We start from the raw sequence: 27,685 nt of genomic DNA on the forward strand, positions 1-27,685 counted from the left end.
GTCGCATATAGTACTTGTTCACAAAATTCAGGACTAGTAAATTAATTTTGGAATCTGATAATATGAATTTAATGCAGTGCAGTTTTAAACCATGCAAAGTTTCACACATTAGAAATGAATTCAGCATTCTAATACAAACATGCACTGAAGAACACTTCTCAATTTAAGTTCCTGAGAGTACATATTGTAACCTGAAAGTCTATTTACTGTTATTTAGAAGTTTGAATCTAAACCTACAACATTTGCAAAATCTGCATCTACTCAACAATACAATTCGGTGTGCATTATTTCGACAATAAGTTCTATGGGAATGTATTCTACACAACTCGATCTAGAACTCGGGTATTGGTAGTAAATTAAAGCAAATCTAATTAGATAATATCTTCACCATCTCTATATTATAATAACCCTCAACAATATATATCCATGCACTTTGGAAGTGATATCATACAAATGAACATGATATAAGCATACAATAATCGGCAAACTTAGAAGCTGTCAAATGTGTACTGTTGATTTAAAAAAAAAATTAGTTACGAATTTTTCACTTCATACATATATCACTGTTGCATACATATGGGAAATAGGTTACATGGATATTTTCACACATATTCATTTTGAAATACGAACTCAATAACATAAGGTATACTGTCTACATTTCACATTCATCTTATTCTTTTATGTAAGCATATATATGATGTAAACTTCTTTTTCAGAGAGAGAGAGAGAGAGAGAGAGAGAGAGAGAGAGGTACATAAGTATTATTTTCTTGGTAACATATTTTGATAACTATAATACATGTACATGTAGAGCTAGATATGATTTACAATGTATCTATTGATCAAACCAAACAACACACAAAAAAGAAAGAAAAGAAAAAAGAAACAAACGTATTTGATGAAAAAGTACATATAGACCTACATGTATATACTGATCATGCATATGAGTTTTCACATATTCTCTGCCAGTGGATTTCATAATCATCATGTCTACAGTTTCTTAGCAGCAAGTACTTCTCAACCACAATTCTGTCCGTAACTATTTTTCTAATCGCAGATATATGTACTTGCGGACTATTTTGATATTTAGAAGAAAAAATATATTGTTTTACTACAAGCAAATCAAATTTTGAATGTCTAACTGTTGATTTTTATTATACATTTGTAGAATCAATATTTTATTTTTACTGACATGCATCCCGACTGATATATTAATTAGAGAAAAAGAAACTTAAGCAATTACTTGAATTTAGTATATAGTTCCTGTGTTTCATCTATCATCTAAGGATTTCAACGTTTTAGTTCAGTAAAAATTGAGACTCCAGTAGTAAAGAAACCACTTTAAATGAAAGTAGATGGTTGAGGGGCACACGTACATGTACATGTGTTTACAAATATCCTTGACAATTGCGAGGCGAAATTAATGTGTTGCTAAGAAAAAAGCAGTTCATTCTTCAAAACATTTCCATGTATTTGGATATCTCACATGCAGAATGTCGAGTCTTGTATATACCCTTGCTTTATAGCTCATATTGTGAAAACAGAGAAAAGTCGGGCAGAAGAGGGGCACCTTATAATACCCCATAAAGATTTGTGTGACTGTATGCTACACCGGTATTGAGTTTATTTCATGATTTTTAGACCTCTAATAAACGTAAACTTTTCATTATAATACAACATAAAGCACACTACAGATTATTTACATTTAAAATTGTAAACAAAGGGCGGCCATTTTGAACTTAGGGTCGCAGGGACGCTATTTAAAAAAATCCTATGATATAGAAAAACGATGCAGAAATTTAACACATGCATGATTTTTTAAATTCAGACGTTTGTTAAACAATTTACACGCAAAATAAATTATATATCTATAAAAGTATGTTTTCCCATAAATCCTCTTCTCATCGCTGATTGGTTGTAATTTTCGGCGGGCAAAATTGATTGTTGTTTGTGAGAGAAAACCTAGCGTGACTCAAATGGAACCATGTCATGTTTTGATTGAATGGAAGATCCAAAGATTTTTCTGAGAATAGGAGACGTCTACTGTTGTTGGGCATCATTCAGGTATGTCTTTTAGAGGGTATTGAGTAAAAATTTCTGGAACTTTTTAAAACAATCTTCCATTATGCATCCTCACTGAATATTTTAGTATGAGTCTGTCCATAGCCAATACCACAGGAGTTTGAAATTTTATGAATAAAGTCAATAAAATTCACTTGATTGACCAAGCCATGAGCTATGTGTTAGCATAGCGAACAGGAATGAAGCGCCGTTTTGGAGAAATCTCGAATTTCGCTTTGAACCGCCGCGCAATGAATATAACTCATAAGTATTTATCACTAACAACATTTGCCTACTTAAATTTGCCTCCTAACCCCTCTCTAATGCTGTCGGTATCCACTTTATTCGATTCCGTGTAAACATTGACTTTACCGAGGACCCATTGTAATACGTCACATTCACTCCGGGCCTGACATTTTTGTAATCCAATGATTTCGCGCACATGCAACTTTCTACACAATTATCGCCCTTTGTTTTTAAACTCTGAACATAGTTTCTGGCCTCAAAATATAATAATTGATATGACTGAGGATTCTATATGTTGTGATTTATTTCATTTGATTAAAAAAATATGTGAAAGGATTAATAGCATTTTATTTTTTGTTTAACTTTAAATTATAAGGAATACTAAAATGTCAGGCCCGGAGTGAATGTGACGTATTACAATGGGTCCTCGGTAAAGTCAATGTTTACACGGAATCGAATAAAGTGGATACTGACAGCATTAGAGACGGGTTAGGAGGCAAATTTAAGTAGGCAAATGTTGTTAGTGATAAATACTTACGAGTTATATTCATATCGCGGCGGTTCAAAGCGAAACTCGAGATTTCTCCAAAACGGCGTTTCATTCCTGTTCGCTATGCTAACGCATAGCTCATGGCTTGGTCAATCAAGTGAATTTTATTGACTTTATTGATAAAATTTCAAACTCCTGTGCCAATACTGACAATTGCCGTCTCATTTAAACGATTTTTGACGGGATATCATGTTATCTCTGACTATACAAATTTTCCTTTTCTCATAAAAGAGCTATGATATTTAATATTCATTTCATAACCACAACAGAACACATCAAAACATGCTTGATATTCACCTTTTAGAATTTTAAATACAAAAAAATTTAAAAAATATCCTGTCCCGATTCGGAAACAGAACGTTATCTAACCTATTCTTTCTCAATATATATCATTGTAGGTATTTCCGGTGTTGACTTGATACATTTTCATTCACGATGTTGCGGATTCATCATTGCATTTGCATGGGGTAGTGCATATGTTGTGTGTGGCCTTCTAAACGATAAATCTATGGATTAAAGGATGAACAGGTCGATGCAGGAATATTCATTCTAATCGGACAACCTCCAAGCATGCAGTATGCCTTATACAAACAATGATGGGATGTTCCAGTAAGTGGTGAAAGGTTTTACATATAACGTTTGATTTTGTGTTGTGATTACAAGGTCCTTATATAGATCTAGTTTATGTTAAATTTGAAATGGTTTTGCATTGTAGTCTTTGAGAAATTTAGTGGGGGGGGGGGGGGTATTACGTATAATACTGTATACAGTAATGTATGTAGGGACCAAATGATATTACGACTATTGCATATTAGCCATACAAATATCTACAAACTATTTCCAGTTAACCATCCGAATTTTTTAGTCCTAGAAATAGTTCTCAATTATGGTGCAGCATCAAATTAAATCCCTCAGCATTAGAAGTGAAAGGCACAGGTGTTTTAGGCATGATATTAAAACCAAAGGCCCCATATCACGGTAGGTATTGGCACGATAAAGAACCCTCACTGCCAATCTCTACCCAGAGTTATCGTTCCCGCTACGCTCCACTAATACCTCTGTCAACGTCTAAAAAGTTATATCAAAATGTACAAAAACTAACTTAGCATATCGAACTGTAATGATAATATCTGAGCAAATCAAACACTTCTCTGAATTTTTTAAAATCAGAAGATGGTAAATATGAGACACCTGAGCGAATTAGAAGGTTTATATAAATATTCATTCATTCAATAATACTAGTATAATCATGAAATTCGTTGTTTTTGTGAACCTACTTTAAGATTTAAAGCATAAAACTTAAACTTATAAAATTATTACCCATGATGCTATAGGTATAGGTAAGTTTTGCCAAGAATCTTGACATTTAGACGTTGACAGAGGTGTTGTAGCGCAGCGTAATGCGCCCTCTGGTGAGAGATTGCCTCACTGCTACACAGCTAAGTTAAGGCTAATCCCCCCAAAAGTCTCAGTGCTGTACATAAATGTACCTTCAAGTTGAGCAATGCACTTCACACCATACAATGTCACGATGAAAAAGTAAGTCACAACGCAAAGGGCTATATATTCATATCATTGGGAAAATGTTGCAATATTTTAGCTGTATTGACCAAGGCTATCAAGTTCTAAGCTGTATACAAATTTGTTTAAAATTTTCTGTCATATGATATATTTTTCTCTTTGGTATTGTAACAATTTCAAATTTTCAGTATAGAACATGTACAAAGATATTATTCATATGATTGATTGATTGATGTTTTCCGCCACACTCAACAATTTTTCAGTTATATGGTGGCGCCCAGTTTTTATTGGTGGAAGAGAGAACCCAGATACAATGTACCTGGGAAGAGACCATCGACCTTCCGAAAGTAAACTGGGAAACTTTCTCACTTAATGGCATGAGCGGGATTGGAACCCTCGCCAACAGAGGTGAGAAGCCGCGTGATTTTGGGCTCGATGCTCTAACCACTCGGCCACGGAGGCCCCTTATTATTCATATGATATTATGACGTTGAAATCACCCGTAATCTATACATATAGTTTGTATTAATCCGAAATATTTTGACGTTTTCCTGGATTTTGATATTTACTGTGCCAGGAAAATGTCAGAATCGGCACCATTACGTAAACTGGAATCGTTTTATTGATTAATTATGAGTTTAACATTGAATCCGGCTCCAAAGTATTTAAAATCGGCCCGAGAATGCCGCCTCCAAAAGGAGGCGGTGAATTTCCAGTTTACGTAATGGAGCCGGTTCTGACGTTTTCCTGGCACGGTAAATATCAAAATCATAAAAAAGCCAGAAAAACGTCAGATACTTTGGACTAAGTGTGAATATGCTCATTATATGTAAATAATGCAAAGGTTCAAGGACATCTGCTAAATTACTATAATATTAAAAAGTATTTCACCCCTCCCTCTACATAACAGAGACCCACTTTATTAGATACAATAGAGAAAAGAACAAAATTCAGATTTTATAAACTGTATTAATTTTACTTATAATATTAACATAAATTAAGTGTCCATTTTCATCATTTCAGGGGGGAAAAAGTTTTGTTTGTAGCAAGTGTCATTCACTTCAATGCAGTCTTCAATACAGTTCCACATTTTTTGACATACTGTAGTTCAATTTTTATTTGCCCCACAATACAATAAAATTACTCTGTTGTTTCAGTCAGGTCTATAAAATTAGACATTTTTCATCTTTTTAAAATAAAGGCTTTAAGGGGGTACTCTACAGCATGATAATGGCTGTCCTTTTAAACCATGTATGAAAATATAAATATTAGCAATATATGTCTTCTCCTTTTGGTTTCCATTGCCTAGCTGAGTAACTTAGTGGGTTAGCACGTCGACTGCTGTGCTGTACATCACGGGTAGGAATTTGGCAGGGGTTTTAATTTTTTTTTCCCTCGATTACTTTTTACTAAAACAGCATTTTTTGACTAAAGAAAGTAAATTTAAAAGTTTTCAATTTCAAAATGTACATATCCTCCATTTTCATCCTCATCAAATTTCTCTGGTGTAGCATTCCTTCTTAATTGACACCCATCTGTTGACAAAAATAACTTTTGTCATCAATGTCTTTTCTCATAAAAATAAAATCCACCACCCAACCTACATTTTTTTGGTGACCCTGGATATTAATTAATCTACTCACTTGCTATTGTCTAACTAACTGATGAATTTAGGTACTCGGATGCATTGAGTTAGACCACTAGAAAGGTAGTAGTTCTGAAATCTAACACATAAACTGGTGTATAGTCATAATGATCTTGGTGTCCTCTAGTCAAATAATGTGTCCTGTATTATATAATTTTCTTTGAAATTGTCAGATGTCTGCTAGTTTTTTATGTAATCATGTGCATATAGATAAACACATATGCATTTATAAACAATGTCACATGTACAAAAATAAATCTAATTAAAATTACTGTACCAAAAACACTACCAGCAATAAAATCTGCTATTTTAGAATCCTGAAATGATCTTGTACATGTAAATGCATGCAGTGGTGGATCCAGGATTTCTTAAAGGGGGGATAGGGCTCCAGGGTTTTGAGGCTTTTTAGGTAACTTGTAAGGTTTATTCTAGTTTAATATAAATACATGTACAACATAATAGAATTATTATATGATAATAAGTAATGGATTTGCTTATCTTCATGTGCTTCTGTGTATATATATATATTATGTCAAATCCTATACCACTATTTCTTTTATTAGCTCACCTGAACTGAAAGTCTGATCGACTGTTGTCCTTCATCTGTCCATCTGTAAACTCTTTACATTTTTACATCCTTGGGTGAAGGGCTTTCAAGTTTGTTCAAATGAAGGGTCATGTCCCTTTCGAAGGGGAAATAATCACAAAAAATGCAAAAACTAGGGTGGGGTCATTTAAAAATCTTCTTCTCAAGAACCACTGGGTCAGAAGAGCTGAAATTTACATGAAAGCTTCCTGACTTAGTGCAGATTTAAATTTGTTAAAATCATGGCCCCCGGGGGGGGGGGGGGTAAGATGAGGCGACATTAGGGGATTGAAATTTTACATACAAATATATAGGGAAAATCTTCTTAATAATTACTGGTCCAGGAAAGTGGGAATTTACATGAAAGCTGTCTGGCATAGTGCAGATTCAAGTTTGTAAAAATCATTGTCCCCGGGGGTAAGATGGAGCCACAGTAGGGGATCAAAATCTTGCATACAAATATATAGGGAAAATCATTAAAAATCACTTGCCAGGGAAGTTTACATTTACATGAAAGCCTCATGACATTGTGCAGATTCAATTTTGTAAAAATCAGGGCCCCTGGGAGTAGGTTGGGGCCACAATAGGGATCAAAATTTTACATGCGAATAGGAAAAATCTTAAAATATGAGCCAAGGTGACTCAGGTGAGCGATGTGGCCCATGGGTCTCTTATTTATTTTTGGTCTCAATGTGTGTGTGTTTTTAAATCAGCCACTGGCAAAGTGAAGACAGAATTGAGCAAAGTAACGGTGTGTCTACTCAGTCTTGATATACCATATGTTACATAGGATTAATTTTTGTTTACTGTTTTTTACCATCAAAATGCTATCACTCTTTAAGACATTGAAACACTTTTTAGCTCACCTGAACCGAAGGTTCAAGTGAGCTTTTCTGATCACATTGTGTCCGTCGTCCGTCTGTAAACTTTTCACATTTTCGACTTCTTCTCCAGAACCACTGGACCAATTTCAACCAAACTTGGCCAAAAGCATCCTTGGGTGAAGGGCTTTCAAGTTTGTTCAAATAAAGGGCCATGTCCCTTTCAAAGGGGAGATAATCAAAAAATGCAAAAATAGGGTGGGGTCATTTAAAAATCTTCTTCTCAAGAACCACTGGGCCAGAAGAGCTGAAATTTACCTGAAAGCTTCCTGACATATTGCAGATTCACGTTTGTTCAAATCATGGCCCCCGGGGATAGGATGGGGCCACAAGGGGGGATCAAAGTTTTACATACAAATATATAGGGAAAAACTTTAAAAATCTTCTTCTCAAGAACCACTAAGCCAGAAAAGCTGAGATTTACATGAAAGCTTCCTGACATAATGCAGATTCAAGTTTGCTCAAATCATGGCCCCCGGGGGGTTGGATGGGGCCACAATAGGGGATCAAAGTTTTACGTACAAATATATAGGAAAAATCTTTAAAAATCTTCTTCTCAAGAACCACTGAGCCAGAAAAGCTGATTTTTACATGAAAACTTTCTGACATAGTGCAGATTCAACTTTGTTCAAATCATGGGCCCCAGGGGTTGGATGGGGCCACAATAGGGGATCAAAGTTTTACATACAAATATATAGTTAAAATCTTCTTCTCAATAACCACTGAGTCAGAAAAGCTGATATTTACAAGAAAACTGTCTGACATAGTGCAGATTCAAGTTTGCAAAAATTGTGGCCTCCAGGGGTAGTTGGGACCATAATAGGGTCTAAGGTTTTACATGCAAATATATATGGAAAGTCTTCAAATATGGGCCAAGGTGACTCAGGTGAGCGATGTGGCCCATGGGCCTCTTGTTAGTTCATAATACAATGCTTTTTGAGAAATAATCAGATATCAACCTACATACTTGAATTTTGACTCTGATCCTTGTTTTTATTACTTTTCTCTAACTTTAAATTCTGGGAACATCAAACATTTGCTAAACACTGACTTGCTTTGAAAAAAATTGTTATTGCTATTCTTAGTTACTAAATCGAAAGATACAGAGACACAAAACATTTACTCATGAATTCACTTTAAAAAAAAATCCAGTGAGAGATCAATCGAAGACTGTGCTGGATTCCGGATTTTTTTTTTTATATTTGTCCGGGATTGGTTTTGTTTTGTATGTTACAAAAAGCTCCCAGCACGTTCACGGCATGGTACCCGTACTCATGCATTTTGACTTCCAACTTTCCACAACTTCATGGCACCAAAGTGTAAGTTTTTAATCTCTTTATTAACTTTTATGTTAAATGCAAGTCATATTAAGAATGCATACGCATATTTGTTATTGTACACTTGTTGACCCCGATGTGATAAGCAGCCAGTATATCATGACATGCAGGTAGTTTATATTGTCTAAATTTGATTAATTGATATTTCATGGTTATCTTATCTCTGATAGATCTTTAATGATGTTATTCATTGCTGTTATTATTTCTTTCTGTGTAAATGGGGCACGCTCGCTTATTTTCTGAACGTACTATATATTGACCTTTCACGTGTTCGATATGTAAATCGCTCTGTGTAAATTGCTCACAGTTTAAATTTTTTCTCAAAGGTTGTGATGATTACATTTAAGTTTTCACATATCAGTATCAATATTTTATAAGTCTTCTAGTGTGTGTATTTAGAATTCAAGATTTTTGATAACTTTGTAAAGCTTTTGGTGCATGTTATTCTTGATTTACTGAAATTTGATATCTTTAGCATGAAATGTGTAGATATGTTCTGAATAACATATTACATGTTTATTATAAACCATGCCACTTATCTTTTGTGCAGAACCTGTTGTAATAGGATCTTATTTTTGTTTACAGTATTTTACCCTCCCTGGAGGTTGTCTCTCTGCCATTAAAAGTAAAGAAACATACATCGTCTTTCTTGTGACAAAATAGTAAAATAACTTCGACATGGCTATGGAACGGGAAAGGAAACTCACAGAGGCTGGAGCCGAGTTGTTCATGGACAGATGCAGGAAATATGATCGGGAAATAAAACATATTCAAAAGGAAATTGATGTCCTAATATCCACTCTTCAGGAATATCCAGAAATATCGGATGCAGAGATGGTACATAAGCAGATAAAACAAGCTAGTGGTGATTTTAAAAGACTTTCAGATCATTATGTTGACTTTCTTGTAAAACACAGATCAGTTGAAAGCGAAACAGAAAGGATTTCACATTTGAAATTAAGAGATAATGTAACGAGGGCTGTTACCGAGGTTCTCACTCAACGCACACAAGTTGCAACAAAAGATCCTAGCTGTGACAGACAAAGCGTTAAATCTGGATCAGGCCGATCAATCCTTTCATCTACTCAGTCTGCGATTATTCAGAAAAGAGCTGCACTTGAGGCTGCGAAAGTGAAAATGAAATACGTCGAGAAACAAGCTGCCATTATGACCCAAAAGGCAGCATTGGAAGCGGAAATCAGTCTACTTGAAATCCAACAAGAAACCGAAGCCTTACAATCAGCACTGAATGTGATGGAAAATGCAGAACAGTTAGATGATATAGAAACAGAATCTATTACTGAAGCTCGACAAGCAATGACAAGTGAATTTATTCAACAACATTTTGTGAATTCCACTAACACTTCTGTTCAGCCACCTGTGCAAGCAATTACAAGTACTTTGACATCCGCTGTGCAACCGCCTGTACAGTCCACTGATAGCACGTTCACATCAGCTGTGCGACCTCGTGTGCAATTCACTGATAGTGCATTCACGTCAACTGTGCAAACATCTATGCAGTCTAGTGAAACATTTGTTCCTTTATCGACATTGGCAAATTTATGTTCCACACCTATGAATGAAAATTGGCGTACAGCATATCAACCAACGCAAACCATGGTACACTCTAGTCCCTTGCTTGCAACTTCATCACAAACAAGTCATGTGTATGATTTGCCGCCACCCTTTGCGCCGCGTTCAGACGTACTATCTCAGCCGAATCATCTATTGAATACTGAAGCGCCAACCTTTATGCCGCGTTCGGGTATACTATCTCAGGCAAATTCTATAGTGACTACTCAAACGCCTACCTTTGTGCCATATTCGAGTTTACCGTCTCAGCCAAATCCGGTGACTACTCAAACCTCAGGATCACAATACGGTAATCGCTACACATCAGTCAATATGATGCCACATGTAGACAATTCGCAGGTTGAACTTTGTCAGATAATGACTAGGATGATGGCCAGAAAAGATGTAGTGCTTTCGCGTCTCATTAAATACAATGATAGTCCCATCCAATATTTGTCTTGGAAACAAACATTTAAAGCTGTAATGTTAGAACTTGCAGTTACACCATCAGAGGAACTGGATCTCATGATCAAATGGCTGGGTCCAGATTCATCCAGGCAGGCTGAATGCATAAAAACGGCCAGTGCAGGAAATCACGTGGATGCATTACACAAATTGTGGGATAGACTTGACATTCGGTATGGCAGTCCTGAATTGATAGAAGCGTGCTTACGAAACAAACTTACGAACTTCCCAAAGCTTTCAAACACTCCGGCTGACAGCAAACGACTTTATGATTTGTACGACCTCTTGAGTGAAATTCAGTGTGTCAAGGCCAACCCGCTCTATTCTTCAGTGCTTGCAATGTATGATTCATCCACAGGAGTAAACCAAATAGTATCTCGCTTGCCGACCAATCTACAAGAAAAGTGGTCATCTCGCGCCAATACTTACAAAAATCAACATGGAATGCTATTTCCTCCGTTCAGTTATTTTGTCAACTTCATCTACGACATGGCAAAATGGCGCACTGACCCGAGTTTTCAGTACAACACTAGCACACTATCTTCTCAGAAACAGTCAGCAAATAATCAACCCCAAATTCGCGTGAACGCAAGGAAAACGGAACTTTCTACAAACTCTACAGCTGAGGACAAATTGATGTGCCCCGTGCACAACACAAACCACAATTTGAATCAGTGCAGGACTTTCCGTCAGAAACCCATGAAAGAGCGAATGGAGATTCTAAAGAAAAACAAACTTTGTTTCCGTTGCTGCAGTTTGAAACGACACACCAAGAACAAATGCCAAGAGACTATCCGATGTGATGTTTGTAATCAGACAAGTCACCCGACTGGACTTCATGTATTGCGTGTTCAAAATGTACAGCAACCCTCTCATAACAAGGATGAGAATCTTACAGAAGATGACAATCGGCATGGAGGGGAGTCACGGACCGGTGTTAATACAAAATGTACACAGGTTTGTGGGACTGACAAAATTTGTAGCAAGTCATGCGCAAAAATTCTACAAGTGTATGTCTACAATGAGGACCAACCCATGCAGGCTCGCAAGGTCTACGCATTGATCGACGATCAAAGCAATTACTCCCTTGGAAAACCGGAACTGTTTGACAACTTTGATGATCATTCGGAACACATAAACTTCACTTTATCAACCTGTTCAGGGAAAGTTTCCGCGACTGGCAGAAAAGGCAACAATTATGTTGTTGAGTCCGCAGATCATAGTGTCAGGATTAAGATTCCGTCTCTTATCGAGTGTTCAGACATTCCCGATAATAGACATGAAATACCTTCTCCGGAAGTAGTGAAAAACTTTCCTCATCTTTGTGATTTGGTATCGTACATACCACCAGTTGATGACAGTGTACACATAGAACTCTTGATAGGTCGTGACGTTATACAAGCACACCATGTTGTGGATCAGAGGTTAGGCGGTGATAACTTACCCTACGCTCACAAATTACCTCTTGGTTGGGTTGTGGTTGGTGAATCTTGTATTGGAGCTCTCCATGGACGTGAATCTGTTCAAACAATCACAGTTAGCAAAACTCACATTCTTGCTAATGGTAGAGCAACCTATCTGGAACCATGTGTTAACACGTTAACCATCAAAGAAAACTCGATCTTCGAGAAAACGCCACAGGATGAGAGGCTTGGTCCATCAGTGGAAGACGAGCTTTTTATAAGTCTCATGGAAAGTAAGGTTACGAAGGACTGTGATGATCGCTGGACTGCACCACTTCCCTTTCGCGAAAATAGAAAGCTGTTGCCTAACAACAGAACTCAAGCCTTGCAGCGTGTTAAATCATTAGACCGTTCACTCCAGAAAGATGAAGTCAAGAAGAAACACGTTGTTGAATTCATGGGAAAAATGTTCGAAAACGGTCATGCTGAGGTAGCACCACCTTTGCCAACACTTAGTGAACAATGGTACCTACCGTTTTTCGGAATTTATCATCCCAAGAAACCTGGAAAAGTTAGAGTCGTCTTCGATTCGTCAGCAGTGTTCAGGGGAACGTCTTTGAATGACGTATTAATGAAAGGACCGGATTTAACCAATAATTTATTGGGAGTACTCTTGCGATTTCGGAAGGAAGCTATAGCTCTTACAGCTGACGTGGAGCACATGTTTTACAACTTCAAGGTGGACGAAACTCATCGCAATTATTTACGATTTGTGTGGCACGAAAATAATGACATTTCACAACCGTTGATGGACTACAGGATGACAGTCCATGTTTTCGGAAACTCTCCGTCTCCATCTGTTGCAACCTTTTGTCTCAGAAAATCCGTTGAGAATGCAGACAGTGATGTCCGAGATTTTGTCTGTAAAAACTTTTATGTGGACGATGGACTCATTTCTTGTCCAGATCCTGACTCGGCAATTGATCTCATGAAGCGCACACAGAAAGCGTTAGAAATTGGAGGACGGTTGCGTTTGCATAAGATTGTCTCGAACAGCACAACTGTGTTACAGAATTTCCCATCAGATGATTTGTCAGCAGATCTCAAGGAATTGGATCTTGGATCTGACACTCCGCCAATTCAGCGCAGTCTAGGATTATCATGGGACATTTCTACTGATAGATTTGTGTTCAGAGCGTCGACAGAAAACAAACCCTATACCCGTAGAGGTGCGTTATCAGTGATCAATAGTCTGTTTGATCCCATAGGATTTGCAGCCCCCATGACTTTGTATGGGAAATTGCTTCTCAGGGAAATGATGTCAGTCTCAGGACCTGTAAATTGGGATGAAGAGTTACCGCCTCAATTGAAATCGAAATGGGAACGGTGGATCACATCACTCGTGCATCTCCAGAATTTTCAAATTTCTCGCAAATATTCTGCAATTTCATTTCATGAAGCTTTGCGTAGAGAGGTTCATATCTTCAGTGATGCATCTAAGGACGCAATAGCTTCGGTAGCATACTTAAAACTGATATCAGATGAGGGAAGTGATGTTTCATTTTTGCTGGGCAAATCAAAAGTATCACCTGTTCATGGTCATACCATTCCTCGCCTTGAGCTCTGCGCAGCAGTTCTATCCATTGCAGTTGCAGAGTTGGTGAAAGAGCATTTGAACATCCCCTCACAGGATTTCTACTATTACACAGATAGCAAGATAGTGTTGGGGTATTTGTCAAACGAGGTACGGAGGTTCTATGTGTATGTCACCAATAGGGTGAATAGGATCAGAGCAGCTAGTTCTCCGACTCAGTGGTACTTCATTCCAACAGACAGTAACCCTGCTGACATTGCAACGAGACGTATCAATGCAGAAGACTTGGTGAATTCAACCTACCTAACGGGTCCAGACCTTTTGCGCAATGACATACATTTACAATTACCATCTAGTGAATTTCAGCTTGTAAATCCTCAAGAGGATACTGAGGTCCGCCCAGAAATATCAGTGAACAAAATGAAAGTGATCAGCCACAAAACATGGGTTCAGAGATTTTCATTTTTCTCGTCATGGAACAGTTTAGTGAGAGCTATCATGTTTCTGAAAGGATTCATTAGGAAACTTCACAATGAGAGCAAACCCACACGAGCTGAAACGGAACAATTTATTGTGAAACTAGTACAACAGGAAGTTTATGGTGATGAAATCAATTCTTTGCAAACTGGACGTTCTTTGTCAAACAAATCCAAAATTCTTCCTCTTGCTCCTGTACAAGATGAAAATGGCATTCTCAGAGTTGGAGGACGATTGAAACATGGAAAGGCTATTTCCATCAACACTCAGCCTGTGATCATTCCCCGAGACCATCACATTGCTATCCTCTTAGTGCGACATTTTCATGGTAAAATTCATCACCAGGGCAGACACATGACAGAGGGAGCTCTCCGTGCATCGGGCTATTGGGTGATTGGCGGTAAGAGACTTGTGTCCTCTATTATTCGTCATTGTGTGACTTGTCGAAAGTGTCGTGGACAATTTCTATTTCAAAAGATGTCAGATCTTCCGGAGGACAGATTATCTCCTGGACCACCTTTCACCTTTGTTGGTCTTGATACATTTGGACCATGGTCAGTTCTCCAGCGTAAGACTCGAGGTGGATCAGCTCAGCAAAAGAGATGGGCAATTTTATTCACTTGCTTAGTTTCAAGAGCAGTTCACTTGGAAGTAGTAGATGAGATGAGCAGTGCAGCATTCATCAATGCCTACCGCCGTTTTGTAGCAATTCGTGGACCCATAAAACTATTGCGATCAGATAGGGGCACTAACTTTGTGGGTGCAATTCAGGACTTGGGCATTGAAGCAGAATTTGTTGAGGATGGAAGAATCGCAAAAACTCTAGAAACCTATGGAACTTCCTGGAAGTTTAATCCTCCTCATTCCTCTCACTTTGGAGGCTCATGGGAGCGTATGATAGGGACCTGTAGGAGGATTCTGGATAACATGCTCATGCAAGATAGGAATAAACTAACTCATGATTCATTAGTGACCTTGATGGCTGAAGTTTCAGCGATAGTGAATTCTCGTCCGTTGCTGCCCATTTCAACAGATCCAGAAAACCCAGAAATTCTGTCTCCCTCAGTGTTGTTGACTCACAAGAAAGGTCAAAACGATACATGCCCGTTTCCACAGTTTGGGACCAAGGATATGTTACGTAGTCAATGGAAACTGGTTCAGGGTCTAGCAGATGAATTTTGGTCGAAATGGACGAAAGAGTATATCTCATCTCTTCAAGTCAGGAGAAAGTGGAAGCAGCCAGAAGTGAACTTGAATGTCGGTGATATTGTTCTTGTAAGAGAGAAGGATTTTCATAGATCCATGTGGCCTATGGCAATAGTGACGAAACTTTTTCCAAGTGACGATTTCCTTGTCAGGAAAGTGGAAATCAAACTCTATAAGGAAAACAAGATTTGTGTGTTCGTTCGACCCGTAGTCGATCTTGTCCTGTTGGTATCTTCAGATGATTAGTGACTCAATTTTCATGGATAATGACTGATATTTGATTTTATGTATTATGTATGATTTTGCTAGTTTAGCATATTGAATTTGATGTAGTGATTTTTTTATAAAAATCAGGAGGGGAGTGTGCTGGATTCCGGATTTTTTTTTTTATATTTGTCCGGGATTGGTTTTGTTTTGTATGTTACAAAAAGCTCCCAGCACGTTCACGGCATGGTACCCGTACTCATGCATTTTGACTTCCAACTTTCCACAACTTCATGGCACCAAAGTGTAAGTTTTTAATCTCTTTATTAACTTTTATGTTAAATGCAAGTCATATTAAGAATGCATACGCATATTTGTTATTGTACACTTGTTGACCCCGATGTGATAAGCAGCCAGTATATCATGACATGCAGGTAGTTTATATTGTCTAAATTTGATTAATTGATATTTCATGGTTATCTTATCTCTGATAGATCTTTAATGATGTTATTCATTGCTGTTATTATTTCTTTCTGTGTAAATGGGGCACGCTCGCTTATTTTCTGAACGTACTATATATTGACCTTTCACGTGTTCGATATGTAAATCGCTCTGTGTAAATTGCTCACAGTTTAAATTTTTTCTCAAAGGTTGTGATGATTACATTTAAGTTTTCACATATCAGTATCAATATTTTATAAGTCTTCTAGTGTGTGTATTTAGAATTCAAGATTTTTGATAACTTTGTAAAGCTTTTGGTGCATGTTATTCTTGATTTACTGAAATTTGATATCTTTAGCATGAAATGTGTAGATATGTTCTGAATAACATATTACATGTTTATTATAAACCATGCCACTTATCTTTTGTGCAGAACCTGTTGTAATAGGATCTTATTTTTGTTTACAGTATTTTACCCTCCCTGGAGGTTGTCTCTCTGCCATTAAAAGTAAAGAAACATACATCGTCTTTCTTGTGACAAAATAGTAAAATAACTTCGACATGGCTATGGAACGGGAAAGGAAACTCACAGAGGCTGGAGCCGAGTTGTTCATGGACAGATGCAGGAAATATGATCGGGAAATAAAACATATTCAAAAGGAAATTGATGTCCTAATATCCACTCTTCAGGAATATCCAGAAATATCGGATGCAGAGATGGTACATAAGCAGATAAAACAAGCTAGTGGTGATTTTAAAAGACTTTCAGATCATTATGTTGACTTTCTTGTAAAACACAGATCAGTTGAAAGCGAAACAGAAAGGATTTCACATTTGAAATTAAGAGATAATGTAACGAGGGCTGTTACCGAGGTTCTCACTCAACGCACACAAGTTGCAACAAAAGATCCTAGCTGTGACAGACAAAGCGTTAAATCTGGATCAGGCCGATCAATCCTTTCATCTACTCAGTCTGCGATTATTCAGAAAAGAGCTGCACTTGAGGCTGCGAAAGTGAAAATGAAATACGTCGAGAAACAAGCTGCCATTATGACCCAAAAGGCAGCATTGGAAGCGGAAATCAGTCTACTTGAAATCCAACAAGAAACCGAAGCCTTACAATCAGCACTGAATGTGATGGAAAATGCAGAACAGTTAGATGATATAGAAACAGAATCTATTACTGAAGCTCGACAAGCAATGACAAGTGAATTTATTCAACAACATTTTGTGAATTCCACTAACACTTCTGTTCAGCCACCTGTGCAAGCAATTACAAGTACTTTGACATCCGCTGTGCAACCGCCTGTACAGTCCACTGATAGCACGTTCACATCAGCTGTGCGACCTCGTGTGCAATTCACTGATAGTGCATTCACGTCAACTGTGCAAACATCTATGCAGTCTAGTGAAACATTTGTTCCTTTATCGACATTGGCAAATTTATGTTCCACACCTATGAATGAAAATTGGCGTACAGCATATCAACCAACGCAAACCATGGTACACTCTAGTCCCTTGCTTGCAACTTCATCACAAACAAGTCATGTGTATGATTTGCCGCCACCCTTTGCGCCGCGTTCAGACGTACTATCTCAGCCGAATCATCTATTGAATACTGAAGCGCCAACCTTTATGCCGCGTTCGGGTATACTATCTCAGGCAAATTCTATAGTGACTACTCAAACGCCTACCTTTGTGCCATATTCGAGTTTACCGTCTCAGCCAAATCCGGTGACTACTCAAACCTCAGGATCACAATACGGTAATCGCTACACATCAGTCAATATGATGCCACATGTAGACAATTCGCAGGTTGAACTTTGTCAGATAATGACTAGGATGATGGCCAGAAAAGATGTAGTGCTTTCGCGTCTCATTAAATACAATGATAGTCCCATCCAATATTTGTCTTGGAAACAAACATTTAAAGCTGTAATGTTAGAACTTGCAGTTACACCATCAGAGGAACTGGATCTCATGATCAAATGGCTGGGTCCAGATTCATCCAGGCAGGCTGAATGCATAAAAACGGCCAGTGCAGGAAATCACGTGGATGCATTACACAAATTGTGGGATAGACTTGACATTCGGTATGGCAGTCCTGAATTGATAGAAGCGTGCTTACGAAACAAACTTACGAACTTCCCAAAGCTTTCAAACACTCCGGCTGACAGCAAACGACTTTATGATTTGTACGACCTCTTGAGTGAAATTCAGTGTGTCAAGGCCAACCCGCTCTATTCTTCAGTGCTTGCAATGTATGATTCATCCACAGGAGTAAACCAAATAGTATCTCGCTTGCCGACCAATCTACAAGAAAAGTGGTCATCTCGCGCCAATACTTACAAAAATCAACATGGAATGCTATTTCCTCCGTTCAGTTATTTTGTCAACTTCATCTACGACATGGCAAAATGGCGCACTGACCCGAGTTTTCAGTACAACACTAGCACACTATCTTCTCAGAAACAGTCAGCAAATAATCAACCCCAAATTCGCGTGAACGCAAGGAAAACGGAACTTTCTACAAACTCTACAGCTGAGGACAAATTGATGTGCCCCGTGCACAACACAAACCACAATTTGAATCAGTGCAGGACTTTCCGTCAGAAACCCATGAAAGAGCGAATGGAGATTCTAAAGAAAAACAAACTTTGTTTCCGTTGCTGCAGTTTGAAACGACACACCAAGAACAAATGCCAAGAGACTATCCGATGTGATGTTTGTAATCAGACAAGTCACCCGACTGGACTTCATGTATTGCGTGTTCAAAATGTACAGCAACCCTCTCATAACAAGGATGAGAATCTTACAGAAGATGACAATCGGCATGGAGGGGAGTCACGGACCGGTGTTAATACAAAATGTACACAGGTTTGTGGGACTGACAAAATTTGTAGCAAGTCATGCGCAAAAATTCTACAAGTGTATGTCTACAATGAGGACCAACCCATGCAGGCTCGCAAGGTCTACGCATTGATCGACGATCAAAGCAATTACTCCCTTGGAAAACCGGAACTGTTTGACAACTTTGATGATCATTCGGAACACATAAACTTCACTTTATCAACCTGTTCAGGGAAAGTTTCCGCGACTGGCAGAAAAGGCAACAATTATGTTGTTGAGTCCGCAGATCATAGTGTCAGGATTAAGATTCCGTCTCTTATCGAGTGTTCAGACATTCCCGATAATAGACATGAAATACCTTCTCCGGAAGTAGTGAAAAACTTTCCTCATCTTTGTGATTTGGTATCGTACATACCACCAGTTGATGACAGTGTACACATAGAACTCTTGATAGGTCGTGACGTTATACAAGCACACCATGTTGTGGATCAGAGGTTAGGCGGTGATAACTTACCCTACGCTCACAAATTACCTCTTGGTTGGGTTGTGGTTGGTGAATCTTGTATTGGAGCTCTCCATGGACGTGAATCTGTTCAAACAATCACAGTTAGCAAAACTCACATTCTTGCTAATGGTAGAGCAACCTATCTGGAACCATGTGTTAACACGTTAACCATCAAAGAAAACTCGATCTTCGAGAAAACGCCACAGGATGAGAGGCTTGGTCCATCAGTGGAAGACGAGCTTTTTATAAGTCTCATGGAAAGTAAGGTTACGAAGGACTGTGATGATCGCTGGACTGCACCACTTCCCTTTCGCGAAAATAGAAAGCTGTTGCCTAACAACAGAACTCAAGCCTTGCAGCGTGTTAAATCATTAGACCGTTCACTCCAGAAAGATGAAGTCAAGAAGAAACACGTTGTTGAATTCATGGGAAAAATGTTCGAAAACGGTCATGCTGAGGTAGCACCACCTTTGCCAACACTTAGTGAACAATGGTACCTACCGTTTTTCGGAATTTATCATCCCAAGAAACCTGGAAAAGTTAGAGTCGTCTTCGATTCGTCAGCAGTGTTCAGGGGAACGTCTTTGAATGACGTATTAATGAAAGGACCGGATTTAACCAATAATTTATTGGGAGTACTCTTGCGATTTCGGAAGGAAGCTATAGCTCTTACAGCTGACGTGGAGCACATGTTTTACAACTTCAAGGTGGACGAAACTCATCGCAATTATTTACGATTTGTGTGGCACGAAAATAATGACATTTCACAACCGTTGATGGACTACAGGATGACAGTCCATGTTTTCGGAAACTCTCCGTCTCCATCTGTTGCAACCTTTTGTCTCAGAAAATCCGTTGAGAATGCAGACAGTGATGTCCGAGATTTTGTCTGTAAAAACTTTTATGTGGACGATGGACTCATTTCTTGTCCAGATCCTGACTCGGCAATTGATCTCATGAAGCGCACACAGAAAGCGTTAGAAATTGGAGGACGGTTGCGTTTGCATAAGATTGTCTCGAACAGCACAACTGTGTTACAGAATTTCCCATCAGATGATTTGTCAGCAGATCTCAAGGAATTGGATCTTGGATCTGACACTCCGCCAATTCAGCGCAGTCTAGGATTATCATGGGACATTTCTACTGATAGATTTGTGTTCAGAGCGTCGACAGAAAACAAACCCTATACCCGTAGAGGTGCGTTATCAGTGATCAATAGTCTGTTTGATCCCATAGGATTTGCAGCCCCCATGACTTTGTATGGGAAATTGCTTCTCAGGGAAATGATGTCAGTCTCAGGACCTGTAAATTGGGATGAAGAGTTACCGCCTCAATTGAAATCGAAATGGGAACGGTGGATCACATCACTCGTGCATCTCCAGAATTTTCAAATTTCTCGCAAATATTCTGCAATTTCATTTCATGAAGCTTTGCGTAGAGAGGTTCATATCTTCAGTGATGCATCTAAGGACGCAATAGCTTCGGTAGCATACTTAAAACTGATATCAGATGAGGGAAGTGATGTTTCATTTTTGCTGGGCAAATCAAAAGTATCACCTGTTCATGGTCATACCATTCCTCGCCTTGAGCTCTGCGCAGCAGTTCTATCCATTGCAGTTGCAGAGTTGGTGAAAGAGCATTTGAACATCCCCTCACAGGATTTCTACTATTACACAGATAGCAAGATAGTGTTGGGGTATTTGTCAAACGAGGTACGGAGGTTCTATGTGTATGTCACCAATAGGGTGAATAGGATCAGAGCAGCTAGTTCTCCGACTCAGTGGTACTTCATTCCAACAGACAGTAACCCTGCTGACATTGCAACGAGACGTATCAATGCAGAAGACTTGGTGAATTCAACCTACCTAACGGGTCCAGACCTTTTGCGCAATGACATACATGTACAATTACCATCTAGTGAATTTCAGCTTGTAAATCCTCAAGAGGATACTGAGGTCCGCCCAGAAATATCAGTGAACAAAATGAAAGTGATCAGCCACAAAACATGGGTTCAGAGATTTTCATTTTTCTCGTCATGGAACAGTTTAGTGAGAGCTATCATGTTTCTGAAAGGATTCATTAGGAAACTTCACAATGAGAGCAAACCCACACGAGCTGAAACGGAACAATTTATTGTGAAACTAGTACAACAGGAAGTTTATGGTGATGAAATCAATTCTTTGCAAACTGGACGTTCTTTGTCAAACAAATCCAAAATTCTTCCTCTTGCTCCTGTACAAGATGAAAATGGCATTCTCAGAGTTGGAGGACGATTGAAACATGGAAAGGCTATTTCCATCAACACTCAGCCTGTGATCATTCCCCGAGACCATCACATTGCTATCCTCTTAGTGCGACATTTTCATGGTAAAATTCATCACCAGGGCAGACACATGACAGAGGGAGCTCTCCGTGCATCGGGCTATTGGGTGATTGGCGGTAAGAGACTTGTGTCCTCTATTATTCGTCATTGTGTGACTTGTCGAAAGTGTCGTGGACAATTTCTATTTCAAAAGATGTCAGATCTTCCGGAGGACAGATTATCTCCTGGACCACCTTTCACCTTTGTTGGTCTTGATACATTTGGACCATGGTCAGTTCTCCAGCGTAAGACTCGAGGTGGATCAGCTCAGCAAAAGAGATGGGCAATTTTATTCACTTGCTTAGTTTCAAGAGCAGTTCACTTGGAAGTAGTAGATGAGATGAGCAGTGCAGCATTCATCAATGCCTACCGCCGTTTTGTAGCAATTCGTGGACCCATAAAACTATTGCGATCAGATAGGGGCACTAACTTTGTGGGTGCAATTCAGGACTTGGGCATTGAAGCAGAATTTGTTGAGGATGGAAGAATCGCAAAAACTCTAGAAACCTATGGAACTTCCTGGAAGTTTAATCCTCCTCATTCCTCTCACTTTGGAGGCTCATGGGAGCGTATGATAGGGACCTGTAGGAGGATTCTGGATAACATGCTCATGCAAGATAGGAATAAACTAACTCATGATTCATTAGTGACCTTGATGGCTGAAGTTTCAGCGATAGTGAATTCTCGTCCGTTGCTGCCCATTTCAACAGATCCAGAAAACCCAGAAATTCTGTCTCCCTCAGTGTTGTTGACTCACAAGAAAGGTCAAAACGATACATGCCCGTTTCCACAGTTTGGGACCAAGGATATGTTACGTAGTCAATGGAAACTGGTTCAGGGTCTAGCAGATGAATTTTGGTCGAAATGGACGAAAGAGTATATCTCATCTCTTCAAGTCAGGAGAAAGTGGAAGCAGCCAGAAGTGAACTTGAATGTCGGTGATATTGTTCTTGTAAGAGAGAAGGATTTTCATAGATCCATGTGGCCTATGGCAATAGTGACGAAACTTTTTCCAAGTGACGATTTCCTTGTCAGGAAAGTGGAAATCAAACTCTATAAGGAAAACAAGATTTGTGTGTTCGTTCGACCCGTAGTCGATCTTGTCCTGTTGGTATCTTCAGATGATTAGTGACTCAATTTTCATGGATAATGACTGATATTTGATTTTATGTATTATGTATGATTTTGCTAGTTTAGCATATTGAATTTGATGTAGTGATTTTTTTATAAAAATCAGGAGGGGAGTGTGCTGGATTCCGGATTTTTTTTTTTATATTTGTCCGGGATTGGTTTTGTTTTGTATGTTACAAAAAGCTCCCAGCACGTTCACGGCATGGTACCCGTACTCATGCATTTTGACTTCCAACTTTCCACAACTTCATGGCACCAAAGTGTAAGTTTTTAATCTCTTTATTAACTTTTATGTTAAATGCAAGTCATATTAAGAATGCATACGCATATTTGTTATTGTACACTTGTTGACCCCGATGTGATAAGCAGCCAGTATATCATGACATGCAGGTAGTTTATATTGTCTAAATTTGATTAATTGATATTTCATGGTTATCTTATCTCTGATAGATCTTTAATGATGTTATTCATTGCTGTTATTATTTCTTTCTGTGTAAATGGGGCACGCTCGCTTATTTTCTGAACGTACTATATATTGACCTTTCACGTGTTCGATATGTAAATCGCTCTGTGTAAATTGCTCACAGTTTAAATTTTTTCTCAAAGGTTGTGATGATTACATTTAAGTTTTCACATATCAGTATCAATATTTTATAAGTCTTCTAGTGTGTGTATTTAGAATTCAAGATTTTTGATAACTTTGTAAAGCTTTTGGTGCATGTTATTCTTGATTTACTGAAATTTGATATCTTTAGCATGAAATGTGTAGATATGTTCTGAATAACATATTACATGTTTATTATAAACCATGCCACTTATCTTTTGTGCAGAACCTGTTGTAATAGGATCTTATTTTTGTTTACAGTATTTTACCCTCCCTGGAGGTTGTCTCTCTGCCATTAAAAGTAAAGAAACATACATCGTCTTTCTTGTGACAGAATAAAGACCCTTAAACCTGGTTATTGCCAGGTTTTTTTTTTGAGCGCTAGCTCTTCTCAAATACAGTAGATGTTTTGTGACCTTGAATTCTTGTCAACTCCAGTTACCATCCCTTTAATTTTATGTTTTGACTTGAATATCTTTGATACTATGACAGTTTAGGTTTTCTTAATTCTGGTTCTTACTCTTTCGACCTTGAATTTAGGGTCAAAGGTCAAGGCCATACATATATTTTCTAATGTTTGCATTTTTCAAACAAATTGAGCATTTTTAAGTCAAAGTCACCTCTCTTTTACAAAGCACTATGATACGATCTCTTAGAGGTTGTGTTTAGTCCCCTACCGACAAAATGGAAGGGGACTTTAGGTTTGCACTCCGTCCGTCTGTCTGTCAGATCAGTTTTAATCACTTTTTTCTCTGTTCTTACAGATATACATTTGATATTTAGTACATTGCTTTGCCCTAACAAGTTACAAATCTAGTTTGAATTTTATCTCAGTCCATTGTACATCAAACTTGGTGCTCAAGTACATTGTAAGGAGAAGGTGACCTGCACTGATTTTAATGTAGCATGGTCAAAGATCAAGTGTCAAACTGGACACAGGAATATACTGTCTGCTCAATATCTTGAGAATCCTTTGTTTGACAGACATCAAACTTAGTACACCGGTACATCCTAAAATGTAGATGACCCTTAGTGATTTTGAGGTCACATGGTCAAAGGTCAAACTGGACATAGGAAGATACTGACCACTCAATATCTCGAGAACCCTTTGCTTGACATACATCAAACTTGATACACTGGTACATCTTAAGAAGTAGATGACTCCAAGGGATTTTGAGGTCACATGGTCAAAGGTCAAACTGGACATAGGAAGATACTGACCACTCAATATCTTAAAAACTCTTTGCTTGACAGACATCAAACTTGGTACACTGGTACATCTTAAAAGGTAAATGACCTTTAGTGATTTTGAAGTCACATGGTCAAAGGTCAAACTGGACATAGAAAATACTGACCACTCAATATCTTGAGAGCCCTTTTCTTGACAGACATCAAACTTGGCACACTGGTACAGCATAAGGAGAATATGACCCCTAATGATTTTGAGGTGACAAGGTCAAAGGTCAAGGGTTAAACTGGACATAGTAATATATTGTCTTCTATACTTTAAGAATTATTTGATTGATTGATACTAAACTTGGTACACTGGCAAAGCATAAGGAGTAGATGACCTATATTGATTTTTAGGTCACATGGTCAATCCACTCCTGACATAGGAAGATATTGTCTTCTCAATATTTTGAATTGGTGATACTACTATAAAATTAGATGATGCATGTGTATAACCCTTTTCAATTTTGCACCATGCGGGCATATCTCTTGTTTGGATTTGAATTAATAGTTTTGAAATTTATGTTGCAGATACATTTTTATTCGCCCGTCTTAAAGGGACTGATTCACGATTTTCCCCAAAATTTTGTTTTTCATTTTTAATTATCAAAATCCACTGTTTAATGTGTTTGAAATATTTCACATGAAAATATTAAGATTATACATTATCACAGAAGCTCATTATAGAGAGTTTATTATTTGTTTTGTAAACAAAAATTGTGGTATGCTATTGTTTACTAAATTTTCAAAAGAAATGGATATCGATCTAAGTTTATTATATCTTTCACATTTCAATTATTTTTGGGGTAAAATGTGTCATCTAAAAGTAAAAATTTGTGACTATGCAAAATTAAGATGCATTACATTACAAAATCAATATTTCACTTATTTGTTTGTTTACATATAAAGACTCGAGTCTTTGTTTACATAACACAGATTTAAGGCTAATATATTGCTTTCATTCTTACATTACATTCAGATGGTCAAAATTTTGGCTGTCAACATTAAATGAGTTATATTTCTAATGTTTACCATAAAAAATGAAAAATATTTTAATCAAAAATCGTGAACCAGTCCCTTTAAGACGGGACGTATTATGGTATGGCGTTCATGTCCGTCCGTCTGTTAGCTTTTTCGTGTCCGACCCGTAACTTAAATACTACAAGGCCTAGAATTATCAAACTTTGTCTGTAGATACATCTTGGGTAGAAGGTGTGTCGCACATTAAAAACAGGTCACTGTGACTTTTCATTAAGAAGATATGGCCATATATGGCAAAAACTTGTCCGGCTCATAACTTGAAAACTATTAGACCTAGAATCACCAAAATTGGTCAACTAATGCATCTTAGGTAGAAGGTGTGTCGCATCCTACTTTAAGGTCACTGTGACATTTAATTAAGGTGATATATAAAAAAAATGTTTTAATGGGTACAATCTATACTGTTAACAATATGTGATGGGCGTATCATGTGCCGTGGCGGTGCACTTTATTGGATTCTGTACTCATTGATGTTTGGGGAACATCTGTAAAGATCCCAATTGAGAATTATATAAGAATTTATTTTCATAGAAATTAGGTTTGTGTGAAGGACAGTCAGATATAATATGAAATTTACTGTATAATAAGAAGTGTTAGTACACATGATGTGTTAAACAAGATACTGAATGCTAGAATGACATTTCTTTGGATTCTATGCAGAAGTATCCTATATACGAATATTGCTCGTATAAGTTCACCATCAGTATCGTTATAATTCATTGCACATCTTTTTACAGAAACTAAAGAGTCGAAAGGCCCAGCTGTAGAGAGATTCCCATTTCTCGAGCAAGGACAAAAAAAAAAGATTAAAAAGGTGCTGACTAAGGAGGCAACGTCTCCGGAAGTAACGGATGATCAGGAAGCCACCCAGAGGAAGGTCTTATCATTTATATGGGAGTCATCCCTGCTGTGTAATGTTAAGTGCGACCTGGACAGAGAGTATGCTGAATCTTTGCAACTTCAATCAAAGAGACAAAAAGCCAAGGCCATTAGAAGTAGAACGGAAATGACTATTACCCCACCACCTAGGAGCATTGAAGAGTGGGCCGTTTCCTCTACTTATAAATGATGCTATTACTGTTAATAGTTATATTTAATTTCCTCATTGCTAGCTCACCTGAGCCAAAGGCTCAAGGTCACAATTAATAATATTATACCGTTATAACCAGTTTTTATGAAATTTTAATAATGTTGTTGAAGGAGAATTGCAATTTTTCGGATGTTTATAATTGATACTGTTTAAGTATGTCTAGCATCTTGAAAAGTGTGATGACCTATATATTTCATTTGATAATTTATTAATTTTAACTTTAATAAATTGAAATAAATGCATTTTTGATACTTTTATCAGAGAATATTGCAAGTATGGAGTTACCTTGATATATTTATACAGATTTGTTCTGCTTTAGTACTAGTGTATCAGTATTATTACATCAAGTTCATTTGTGTGAATATTATAATATTTAAGAATGAATAAAACTGTCTTGTCTGTCAAATTGTGGCTTGTATTCTCTGTACAGTAGAAGGTCTTTGAGCATCAAGTTGGAAACTTGATATCAAATGCATGTATGCAGAAACCATTTGCAAATCAGTGGCTTATGCATGCGGAAACTTGACGTAAACCATATATAAACCAATATATTTATGTATGCGTAAACTTATGCTAAACTATATATGTATATTGATGGTTTACGCCTGCGGAAACTTATGATAAACCATATGTATGTCAATGGTTTATGGCTGCGGAAACTTGAGGTTTCAGCAAGTTTCCGTT

At 37.8% G+C, this 27,685-nt stretch overlaps 1 protein-coding gene and 1 long non-coding RNA gene across 4 annotated transcripts; both read left to right on the forward strand.

The window, feature by feature from the left end:
- Nucleotides 1-382: 382 nt before the first annotated feature.
- On the forward strand, nucleotides 383-27,399 carry LOC125648321 (uncharacterized). 3 transcript variants are annotated; one of them, XM_056141541.1, is made up of 4 exons: nucleotides 383-2,063; nucleotides 3,255-3,465; nucleotides 3,722-3,834; nucleotides 26,649-27,399. In XM_056141541.1, the coding sequence occupies exons 2-4, from the start codon at nucleotides 3,434-3,436 to the stop codon at nucleotides 26,978-26,980; spliced, it is 477 nt and encodes a 158-aa protein (XP_055997516.1). In that variant the 5' UTR covers nucleotides 383-2,063; nucleotides 3,255-3,433; the 3' UTR covers nucleotides 26,981-27,399. The 3 variants fall into 3 exon arrangements, 2 of the variants coding, with proteins under 2 accessions (XP_055997516.1, XP_048731265.2); XR_008796180.1 differs by lacking the exon at nucleotides 3,722-3,834 and having other exon boundaries at nucleotides 396-2,063; XM_048875308.2 differs by lacking the exons at nucleotides 383-2,063; nucleotides 3,255-3,465; nucleotides 3,722-3,834 and adding an exon at nucleotides 3,850-4,785.
- On the forward strand, nucleotides 23,088-23,954 carry LOC130047134 (uncharacterized). The gene is made up of 2 exons (XR_008796184.1): nucleotides 23,088-23,298; nucleotides 23,902-23,954. It is a non-coding gene; the product is annotated as an uncharacterized LOC130047134 (long non-coding RNA).
- Nucleotides 27,400-27,685: the final 286 nt, after the last annotated feature.

This window comes from Ostrea edulis, chromosome 6 (genome assembly GCF_947568905.1).
Source record: "Ostrea edulis chromosome 6, xbOstEdul1.1, whole genome shotgun sequence".
In the NCBI taxonomy this organism is placed as follows: Eukaryota; Metazoa; Mollusca; class Bivalvia; order Ostreida; family Ostreidae; genus Ostrea; species Ostrea edulis.